This window comes from Mesoplodon mirus (assembly GCF_964341445.2).
Source record: "Mesoplodon mirus genome assembly, chromosome: 11".
NCBI classification, from domain to species: Eukaryota; Metazoa; Chordata; class Mammalia; order Artiodactyla; family Ziphiidae; genus Mesoplodon; species Mesoplodon mirus.
Genome location: NC_138987.1, coordinates 76,891,467 through 76,903,084, shown reverse-complemented (window position 1 = coordinate 76,903,084; position 11,618 = coordinate 76,891,467). Strand labels below are relative to the sequence as shown.

The following is an 11,618-nucleotide window of genomic DNA, read 5'->3' as shown; positions in this document are numbered from 1 at the left end:
AAGAGCTTCGGAAGCTGTGATCGGGAATTTGGCTCTGATATTGAAGGCATGGGGAGCCAGAGAAGCTTTCAAGCAAGGAAGAATGAGATCAGATAGCACGGTCATTCAGGTCAAGCTGATAAAGAAAAAATGATATCTTTCCCTTAGATTGTCTATCATTATGGTTAAGCAAGCATATTTAATTGCTCTCCAAGTCCTGCTAATGGCTCTTCCTGAGTCACGTTCAGATGTGTCCAATTCTTTCCATGCCCTTATCAGTGCTTGCATGGGTTACCACCACATTCTTCAACTGATGTCTCCTTCAATCCAACCTCTCTCTTTGATACCAGCAGCTTAAAATGGTTTTCTAAAACGCAAATCTTCAGCCTCCAGTCTTGCGTCTTACCAGCACTAATTCCATAGTTCCAGTAATGATAATCACAGCGTTTACCATATGCCATGAACTGTGCTAAGCACTTTACTTTTATCCCATTAAGTCCTCCCAATACATTATTATTATCATCATTATTATTTTACAGAGGAAAACACTGATACTTAGTGTAGGGGAGGAAAAACTTTCCTTTACCCTCTTATGTTCAGTGTCTGGGACCTGCAAGTTAAACTGACAAAAGACAGATAGATTAACAGGAGAAAAAAAACAGAGTTTACACACGCAACACATAGGCACATGAGAATTCAGTGATGAATAACTCATAGGCGGTGGTTAAAATTTTGTGTTTATATACCTAACTTAGTAGGTGTTGATGAAAAATTAATTAATAGTCAATCGAGAGAAGAAATAGAGGTTTTTTTCCAAGCCAACCTGAGGATTATAACCCTGGAGACAGTCTTGGAAAACTCTGAGGACTGTTCTCCTACTTAGAAGTCGAAAGCACATTTATATACATTTTTGAGACAAAGGATCGTTCATCAAAATGACACACTGACATTTTACATAACATTAACCAGAGATACAAAGTCCAGACCTACATGTAGGAAGGGAGCAGCAGGTCACCATGACCCCTTACAGGATTAAGAAAAGAATGTTATCTTCTAAGGAGTTACATTGCTGGCGTCAGAAGAAGGGGAAAAAATGATCTTTATTGTTGAGCAGACATTCCTGCCTTTGAGGTCTGGTCAATGTATAATGTAGATGCACATTGCACATTAGGAAGAGCCCCGTCAGGAAGGGCATCTGCTATGCTTAAATTTTCTTGTCCTGCCTTAAAAAACATATAGTTTATTTCATCACAGGTGATGGGGAAGGAGAGAAAGGGCACTTATGGGAATGACTTTTTGGAAAGATAAATGGTTTTTTAGGAGAATAGATAGGAGATATGATAGTCTTGGGACAATGTCTGTTTGGGTGTGGTGCCCACTTCTCAAGTCCAAGAAGATTAAAGTTGTTCTCGAGGAGGGGTTTTACAACAGTTGAGTTCTTTTGGGAGAGTCAGCTTTAGGCAGATAAGAGATTCCAGAGATTTGAGATCTCTTTCACTCAAAATAATTCCTGTGCCACAATGGCATATCCTAATCCCCTTCATTAGGAAGGTTTAATAATGTGCCCAAGGACATACAGCTAATAAGTATAATTAAATAAGTTGTTCAAAAAACCCTTAAAAACAAATTTGAGTATGGGGATAAACTTTTTTTACTTGCACTTGCAAGAGTGTTCAATTATTAGAGAATTGGCTCGTGTACAAAAATGTAGGCAGCCATTTAAAGGCAAAAATCACAAGGTCAGATGATAGCTCAATTGTTATCAGACAGTTGATGGGTCTGCTTTGTTGCATTTGGGTCAATTTTGATGAAAGTTCTTTCAATTAAAAAGAACAAAAGGGCGGGACTTCCCTGGCAGTCCAGTGGTTAGGACCAGGCAGCTCCCAATGCATGGGGCGCCAGTTGGGGAACTAAGATCATCTCGCCTGAAAAGTGGCGTGACAAAAAAAAAATCAACACCAAACAATAGAAAAGAAAATCCACGTTTGTTTCTCAGGCCTTCAGTCTGTTTCTCTTGGCTTATCTGGTTTATCTTATCTTGTAGGAATGTAAGGCCTTTTTTTGGACTATGGAATGAAAGTTTCAGAAAAAACCATTTCAGCTGCACTATAGAGAGTGGGATAGAGGAAGGCAGGATTGCAGAGAGACCAGTAGCAGGAGTTAAAGCAAGCAATCATAAGGCAGAGGCAGGAGGGATGGAGAGAAGCAGATCGATTTTAAAACTATCACTGGGATAGAATACAGAAGCTGGTTAAAAACAACAATCCTTGATTTCCCTGGTGGCGCAGTGGTTAAGAATCCGCCTGCCAATGCAGGGGACACGGGTTTGAGCCCCGGTCCGGGAAGATCCCACATGCCACAGAGCAACTAAGCGTGTGCGCCACGACTACTGAGCCTGCGAGCCACAACTACTGAAGCACCCCGTGCCTAGAGCCCCTGCTCTGCAACAAGAGAAGCCACCGCAATGAGAAGCCCGCGCACTGCAACAAAGGGTAGCCCCCGCTCGCCGCAACGAGAGAGAGCCCATGCGCAGCAACAAGACCCAAGGCAGCCAAAAATAAATAATGTGGTTTGATTGCTCATCCATAAAAAAAAAAAAATCCTTAGACAAATTGATTTTTCAACCGGGGGTGGGGGGTGGGTGGCATGCGGGATCTTAGTTCTCTGACCGAGGATGCAACCGCGCCCCCTGCAGTCCAAGCGTGTAGTCTTAACCACTGGACTGCCAGAGAAGTCCCTAGACAAACTGATCTTGAACATCTATTAAGAATTATTACTAGCAAGAGAATCAGTGAGTGTTATTGAAATGAGAAGTTACAGTTGAAAAACAAAAAAGATTGTACGTGTATGAAAATTATTATAAAAGGGAGGACATATTATGATTTAATCCCAGTTGAATATAAGCGTCATTAAGGGTTTGTGCTGTGTCTATTTTGCTCACCGCTCTATGCCCAGTGCCTAGAAGTGTGACTGACACGAAGCAGATGATCCACGGCTTCAGAGTGGATTTTTTAGAAATTAGTATTTGACATTCCCTTATTTCCCAAATGAGGTCAGGGCGCCGGCTGATTTCGCACTTCCTGTCCCTTTAAGAAGCCCAGGTAAGGGAGAGAAAGTGCTGCCGGGAAGGAGGGCGGAGCAGGAGGGCGGGGCGGGGACGGGGGTGCTGCGTGTTGGCGGCCGGCTCTGGTGGGGGAAGTGGGACCCAGCGTGCAGTTGTAAAGAAGGCGCGAAAAGAGGCGCAAAGGCGCGTGACAGGCCTGCCCTGTGCTTATCTTCCCAGGACGGTGTTAGCACAGCCAGGTAAGGAGAAAAGGAGGACTGTGCCTGCCCCTTTAAGACTGACTCCCGTCCTCCATCGAGGGAAGTTACGTGCTAACACTTTGGAACTTGCCCCTTTAAACCTGTCTTCTTAACCGTACCAGGTACCAAGTGTACACCGCATAATCACATATTCATAACGGATGCTTCATTGGTGCTGGCGTGGGCGGGGCATCATCGGTCTGCATGACAGGGTGTCCAAAATCAATCATCTTGTATTTGCTCTGGTTTCTTTTCAAACCTTAGGCTCGTTAGATTCAAGGGCTGACCCAATCCTTCCCTACGCAATTAGTCCAATGAGGTCAGGCGGTTAGAGACCCTGAGATTACAAGGGATAAACGTGGGCTGGCACACCCACTTAAGGTCCATCCTTGGTTCACAGACAGACATTTTGCCTCTCCTCGTGTCTTGGTATTTTAACTAATTGCCCACGTTTAAAAGTGGGAGTTTATGGATAAATAGCTGGATTGTTTTGAGAAATTGAAAGATCTGGCCACGTATCCCCTGGCTGGCTCCTTTGGACTGTTTTGAAATAGTTTCCAGTTTGCCACAGCCCTTCTGTGATCTAACAACCAGCCTGCATCACTCATTTGTCACCAGTCTGGCCCTGGGTAGGCATGAGTTTGGGGCCCCTACTCTTAAGTACTTGGGTGGACGTAAGACTATTTATATATTTATGCAGAACAGATCAGAGGTCCCAAACAACTGGGTGTATAATTTGTGCTTAAAGTGCTCTTCCTCATTCTTGTTTTTATCAAGGTGTCTTTCTATTAAGTCCAGGTTTGGTAAAGATGACTCATCAGAGGTATTTACGGAAAGAGATTTGGGAGTTGATATTCTTTTATTACAATTAAATCCATAGTTTTTTGTTTTGTTTTGTTTTTGTTTGTTTGTTTTTAGGAAAACACCTGAATCTTGATTACATTGATGTTTTATGCTAGGACTATCTTTATTGAGCAGTCAGTATAATTTGTATATCTCTAACCACAGTTACAATGCACAATCTCGGCTACACTTCATAAAGGCAAGAACTGTGTTTGCCCTGATAATTGCTCTATTCCATTACTAGAATCTAAGCTTCCTGAAGATGGGGACTTTTGTTTATTTTGTTCACAGTTGCCAAGCACAGTGCCTGCTTAAAGGGAAGTGATTTATTAAATGAATGAAAGAACTTTAAAGGTATACCTTATTTTATGTAAAAGGCGTGTTCCTGAGGATTCTCTCAAAATCAGATGCTTGTATATTTGTTGTTGTAAGTTACTAAAAAGGATTCTGTTGTGGAAAGGCATCTTTTAGAAGATTGGATTTTCCTAAATTAATGCACCGACGCTTTCACCTAGAATGAACTTGCACTTGTGCATCATCTGCTACAGAGCTAACACTAACATTTTCTTATTATGCAACAGGATTTGGAAGTGTTGGTGAGCCTTGGAGTTTTCAGTATTATTTATGTTTTTAGAGGTCCAGAGATTCCAGCTGAGATCAGTTTGGCAGCCAGACCCTTATTCTTTCCCCAGGAGGAGCAGCTGTTATCAAGAGCAGAACCAGCAAACCTGTGCTTTGGGACAGGACCGATGGCCTTGAGCCCAGGTTGGAGAGCATTTACATCATTTGCCATGAACCGCTGTGGTGTCCTACAGAAGGCTGTGAGAAGCAGCGGTTTTCCCTTGTTTCTCTGGGGCCACTGCCCCTGGAGGGGAACCGGAAGCTTTTTGGACCCTGAGATGAAAGCTTTCCTGGAGGAGAACACTGAAGTCACCAGCCGTGGTAGCCTCACCCCTGAAATCCAGTTGCGGCTTTTGACCCCCAGATGCAAGTTCTGGTGGGAAAGAGCTGACCTGTGGCCCCACAGTGATCCTTACTGGGCAGTCTACTGGCCAGGAGGCCAAGCCCTGTCTAGGTACGGCCGTAAGTGAAGCGGGAACCTTTAGGGCTCCGCATATCCTTACTCTTTTCAGCCCCTTCCAACGCCTTGTTCTCCCTGCTCCTCACAGAAAACCAGAGTAAAACCCCAAATTCTTTTCTTAATTTAGAGCAGTTTAGGAATAGTTTTGGGTTGCTTTGTTGCATAGCTTTACCTTCTGCTCCAAGCTTATCAAGGTGTTTCCTGATATATAGCTCTCTCCCCAAGGGAAATCCTAGGTCAGCTGTCAAGACCCTAGGTGGCTGGTCATGATCCAGAAATCTCACACTGTTCTCAGGTTCATGGTTCATGATGCATGGCCCGTGCAGAGTCCCTCAGTGGAGCTTAAAGCCCCAGTCTTTCAGGTCGCCTGGTTTAATCCTGTAAATATTGCTCCTTAAACCTTACACTTCCTCCATCATTGCCTCTTCCCAGGCTCCCAAAGAACGAGGGATGTGAGTGATTGGGACATCACTCAGGTGAACTCTGGAGTTGCACCTGCATTAAAATGATTTTTTAAAAACTATTTATTTATTTATTTGGCTGCGCTGGGTCTTAGTTGCGGCACTGCCTCTGCTTTTTTTTTTTTTTTTTTTGCGTAGCCGGCAGGATCTCCATTTTTAAGGTTCCCCCTTTCTAACTCCCCATACTGGAAAGGTCTTCTTTAGGACATTTTCTCACACATTCACACAGTGCTTTTTATTAAAACAGCCACTGAAACAAAGGCAAGAACTTAACAGCATTTTAATCTAGTCTTTGCTCTTAGACTGGTAAATGATTTAATCTTTTTATGCCTTGAGGTTACAAAACGGAAAGGAAAAGGATAAGGACTTCTCTTTCACAGGAATGGTATGGTCTAGCAGAATTCAGGTTGTATATAGTCTTAAATGCAAAATAAATAAATGCAAACATAGAGCTTTTGGAAAATCCTAAGTTCTGGAAAACTTTCCAGTATCTAACAAGTCCAATATTCTGGCTGTTGTGTTGCCAAATTTTCAAGCTTTACTTATATCATTAAAAAAATACATTTTAAGTGTTATCTATGCAAGTTGTTTATCAACTCCAAATGTAAGTGCCATCAAATTCCTTAAGAGACTGTCTGAATCAGAGGTCACAAATAAGTGATCCACAGATGTGTTTTCTTTGGCCTTTACTTGTAAACTTAAAAAAAAAAATCAGTTGCTAACATTTCAGACTTGAGGGATTGCGTGTAAACATTTATTTCGATTTGAAAAAAAGAATCTCTGGGGAATTCCCAGGTGGTCCAGTGGTTAGGACTTGGCGCTTTTACTGCCTGGCCTGAGTTTAATCCCTGGTCGGGGAACTAAGACAGCACAAGCCACGAGGCAAGGCCAAAAAAAAAAAAGAATATCTGATAACACTGGATTTAAACCTCTGATAACACCCCATTTCTGTGGGGCAACAATTAGCTCAAGATGGGTAACAGCTGCCCCTTTAGACAGGGTACTACATCCCTGCCTTGCCATAGTTCCTTAGTCTTTTTTTGGCTTGCTGGATCTTAGTTCCCTGATGGGCCCTCAGCAGTGAAAGCATGGAATGCTATCCACTGGACCACGAGGGAATTCCCTCTGCTCTTCTTTATTATTACAATACTAAGGTCAAGTGTCAGCTGACATTTATTATTTCAGTGTTTTCCCATTCATCTTCACTTGCTTGGTAACTACTTAGCCCAGGTCCAAATTCTTTGGTTGAGCTGGTCTTTGATTGTACCTTATCAGAGAGGTCATTATAAAACAGTTCAAGCAGTAGGTAAAACCACTCTCTGTTGAACAATGAAAAGGAGACTGTGAATTTTGCATCTAGCTTACTGAGTCCTGATTTTAGCAGTATTTTGTCAGTCTGTGTTTTTGGTGCTTAGTAGTTTCTGGATCATAGTAAGTGCTCAATACTTCTAAAAAGTTGACTTGAAGAGCATGATTAGTCAGTTGTATGGAACTGCTTTTCACACCTGCCAAAGAGAAAGACCAAAATGACTAGGTCCTCTCTCTGCCACCTCTGCCCAGCTCTTAAGATTGACATTTTATGTCATTCTAGTCAGGCCAAACTTGCCCATGTTGGACCAGATTCTTCTGCTAAGTTTCACTATTTCTTTGTCCAGTCAATCCAAAGAAAAATTTTTGTACACCTCTTATTGACCTTCTTCTATCTTAGATAATGTTTTCCCTTTTCTTTCTAATTTAGGTATATTTTGGATAATCCTGATGTTGTCAGAGGAAAATCTGTGTTAGATATTGGGAGTGGATGTGGAGCTACAGCTATCGCTGCTAAGATGAGTGGAGCTTTAAGGATATTGGCCAATGACATAGACCCTAGTAAGAATTGCACATTTTAAAATATTTGAAGCTCATCTTTTTTTCTTCCAGGATAAATATCTACAGATGCCTCAACCCATCTTAGACTAGCCCATTTCCATGTGAATCTTATAATCTGATATTGTGAACTTACTCAGTGGGACATTATCTGTGGGAATCCTATGAGGCCTGAGTTGATGGTGCGTTTTTCACAGGAGGACTTCCATTTGTGTCTGGCAGATATACCAAAGTGATACCAACCTGGGAGCACTTACTGTTGGTCATTGCTGGGCTAGGCATTTCCTGAAATATGTAGGTAGTGTTTATTTGACCAAAACCCAAGTGAAGATAGGCCAGTGTCTTTGAGGGAGATTTTATTCCATTCGAACCCAAGTTGAGACAGGTAAGTTTTAATTTTATCTGATTTTCTTTTAGTCTTCCCTTTCACTGAGGATCTAGCCCTTGAGGAGCCTTATTGTACATGGGGTCTCAGTTCCAACTTGTCATCCTGCTCAAGCATAAGGCTTGTAGATCAGCAAATGTTCCTTAAAACCTCAACATTTCCAGGTGTTTGGTATTGTTTTATTTTCAGGATATTCATATATTTGAGAATTGCAGGAAATAGCTTATATTGGCATATACTTTAGGCTTCTTTACCTAAAAAAAACAACTTTCAACAGAATGGGAAAAAAACATACTGTTGGAGATTTTCTAGATTATTTAAATTAATTAATAGGGAATTAAAACAATCTAGCAAATACCAATTCACTATGTGCTTTTTTAAAGTTGCAGGAATGGCTATTACACTAAACTGTGAGTTGAACCAACTGAATCCTTTTCCCATTTTAACCAAAAACATGCTGGATTTGGAACAAGATAAGTGGGACCTTGTTGTGCTTGGAGATATGTTTTATGATGAAGACCTTGCAGACAGTCTACATCAATGGCTGAAAAATTGCTTTTGGGTCTACAGAACTCGAGTACTGATTGGTGACCCTGGGCGACCCCAGTTCAGTGGACATAGCATTCAGCATCAACTGCACAAAGTAGCAGAATATTCACTTCCAGAGCCTACTAGGCAGGAGAACAATGGACTGACAACAAGCACGGTGTGGGAATTTCAGCCTTGAGCTGTTGAAGTACCTCCAATATGGATATAGCTGTGTTTGGGTTTAACCCTAAAAGAAAGACTGTCCAGTTCAAAGAAGGAAATTTGTGTTAAATGGTAAATCTTGTTTCCAAAATATGAAGGTTGAAGTTTTGTCACCCTTTGTCATGTAATTTGTTCTCCAGTAAGCCAAATATAGAAATCTCTATCTGTAATTTTTTTTCTAGTTTTACTGTTATAGGAATATAATTATAGAAGGGAATATCCACATGTAATTTAAGTAGCTGAGAGGAATTAGATATTTTAGCAGAGTCTCTTTCTACAGTTGAGGACAACTGTGATGTATCTTTGAATTAAACAAAATAAAAAATACAGAATACCATATTTTAAAAAATTATGTTAAGATCAGAGATGCAGTTGGTATGGTACAGAATACAGTAAGTCCCCTACATATGAACCTTCAAGTTGTGAGCTTTCAAAGATATTAAAGTGCCCCTGTATGCCAGCTGTTGTACTGTACTACCGTACTTTTCAAGGTACTCTACTGTAAGATGAAAAATGTTTTTTTTTTTGTTTTTTATGATTGTGTGAAAAGTATTATAAACCTATTACAGTGGAGTACTGTATAGTTGATTGTGTTAGTTGGGTACCTAGGCTAACTTTGTTGGACCTACGAACCCACTCTCGTAATGTAGCTCGTTCATATGTAGGGGACTTACTGTACATGGGCTTCGGAGTGAGGCCACTCTGTCACTTTCTAGTTGGGATTTTGGGCTAGTTAAGCTCTCTGAGCTTTCATTTCTTCACCTATAAAATAGTAATAAAATTTAATAAACTGCACCTCAAAGGGTTATTATAATAAATGAAAGTATAAAGTGTGTAATGGGCTTCCCTGGTGGCGCAGTGGTTGAGAGTCTGCCTGCCGATGCAGGGGACACGGGTTCGTGCCCCGGTCCGGGAGGATCCCACATGCCGCGGAGCGGCTGGGCCCATGCGCCATGGCCGCTGAGCCTGCGCGTCCGGAGCCTGTGCTCCGCAACGGGAGAGGCCACAGCATGAGAGGCCTGCGTACCGCAAAAAAAAAAAAAAAAAAAAAAGTGTGTAATATAGGATAAGTACATAATAGGGCATCAATTAAGAAACACAGATAAAGATTTTAGAATTTCCTACATACTCAGTACTGTGTTACCTTATGATGCCTCTTTATGGTTTACTAAGGTCAGCTAGAAATTGGTTATGCCACCACTACATGCCCCAGCTTGTCAGGATCTTATATATCAATAAGAACATTAGGACATAAATGAAAAACAATGTGAAGAATGTGTATAGTATACACTATTTATGTAAAAAAGATGTATGTATATACCTACATATGAATGTATGTGTAAAGAATGCATATTTACTTGTAGTAGATATAGAATATCCCTGGAAAGAAACTGGTAACAGTGGTTGTCTTCTGAGAGGGTACCAGGTGGCTGGTGGATGAGGGTGGTAGGGAGACCTAGTTCTTACTTTTGGGTCTTGTAATTTCGTACCGATTACATGTATTATATTTCCTATTCTCCAATTTAAAACAAAACGTGACCACGATATATGTTACAGGTATAAAACGCAGCCTTGCGAATGTACCGTTGACGCTTGTACAACATGGGCATTAGGGGTGCTGACCACCCCACCCACCCCCTGGAGTTGAAAATCTATGTATAACTTTACAGTCTGCATCCAAGTTTCTGCATCCGGGGATGGATCGCGTAGTACTGTAGTATTTATTGAAACAAACCAAACAAAAACACATATAAGTGCAGTTCAAACCCGTGTTGTTCAAGGGTCAGCTGTACTCTCCTGTTCTCATATACCGCTTAGGAATTGTTTATGACACTTGCATTATATGCTTTCTAATAATACACACATGCCAGTGGGATTAGGATACCAGGGAGACATGATCAGAGCTATAGTCATTCAAAAGAAATGTAGAGAAAGCAGGTAAGGGCAGGTTGTTGCTTAGGCAGGAAAGCAGTATCGATAGGTGGGTGTTTTGGAGCTGGGTCACAGAGGGTCTTGTGATTCTGGAACTCTGGAAGTCAGAATTTATTACAACCCAATGAATCAACTCTTGTTGTATCCAATTTCCATTGGTCTACTGGGGCTTAATTATAAACTCAAAATTTTGATTCAGCATTGGTTAAAATGAATGGAAACGATAGGCTACAGTGGCACTGGATGGCAGTTGAGAGGAAAGAGCTTTGTTGACATATTCTTTGAAAATTCAGGATAGTCTGCTGGGTATTGTCCTTCTCAGCAAGATAAGAAAGAGAAAATTAAAGGAAATTATACTCTGGAGCACTGTTGGAAATCAACGTGAAGAGGCCAAGAGTAGATTTAATTTTAAATATCTATGTGGGACTTCCCCGGTGGTCCAGTGGTTGACAGTCTGCCTTCCAATACCTGGTTGGGGAACTAGGATCCCATATGCCGCAGGGCAGCTAAGCCCACGCACCACAACTAGAGAGGAGCCCAAGCGCCACAATGAAAAGCCTGAGCGCCGCAACAAAAGATCCCGCGTGCCGCAACTATGACCCAACACAGCCAAAAATAAATGAATAAATTAATTAAAAGAAATATCTACAACACTGTTTCTGTTATCCTTAAGTATTTACGAGGAGGGTACAAGAAGGTCTTTGAGACGTCCAAATATTACTTAAAATATTTTTAAATCGCCCATATATATAACGGTGATCCTTGAGATGACTTCATAGCATAACAAACATGTCTGTATTAAGACTGTTCACGAGGGCCTCCCTGGTGGCGCAGTGGTTGAGAGTCCGCCTGCCGATGCAGGGGATACGGGTTCGTGCCCCGGTCTGGGAGGATACCATATGCCGCGGAGCGGCTGGGCCCGTGAGCCATGGCCGCTGGGCCTGCGCATCCGGAGCCTGTGCTCCGCAACGGGGGAGGCCACAACAGTGAGAGGCCCGCATACCGCAAAAAAAAAAAA

At 41.8% G+C, this 11,618-nt stretch overlaps 1 protein-coding gene across 1 annotated transcript; it reads left to right on the top strand.

Moving 5' to 3' along the window:
* The first annotated feature begins 3,149 nt into the window (after window positions 1-3,149).
* Window positions 3,150-11,393, top strand: ETFBKMT (electron transfer flavoprotein subunit beta lysine methyltransferase). Its single transcript, XM_082636926.1, has 4 exons — window positions 3,150-3,282; window positions 4,818-5,200; window positions 7,406-7,536; window positions 8,302-11,393. The coding sequence occupies exons 2-4, from the start codon at window positions 4,875-4,877 to the stop codon at window positions 8,643-8,645; spliced, it is 801 nt and encodes a 266-aa protein (XP_082493052.1). The 5' UTR covers window positions 3,150-3,282; window positions 4,818-4,874; the 3' UTR covers window positions 8,646-11,393.
* Window positions 11,394-11,618: the final 225 nt, after the last annotated feature.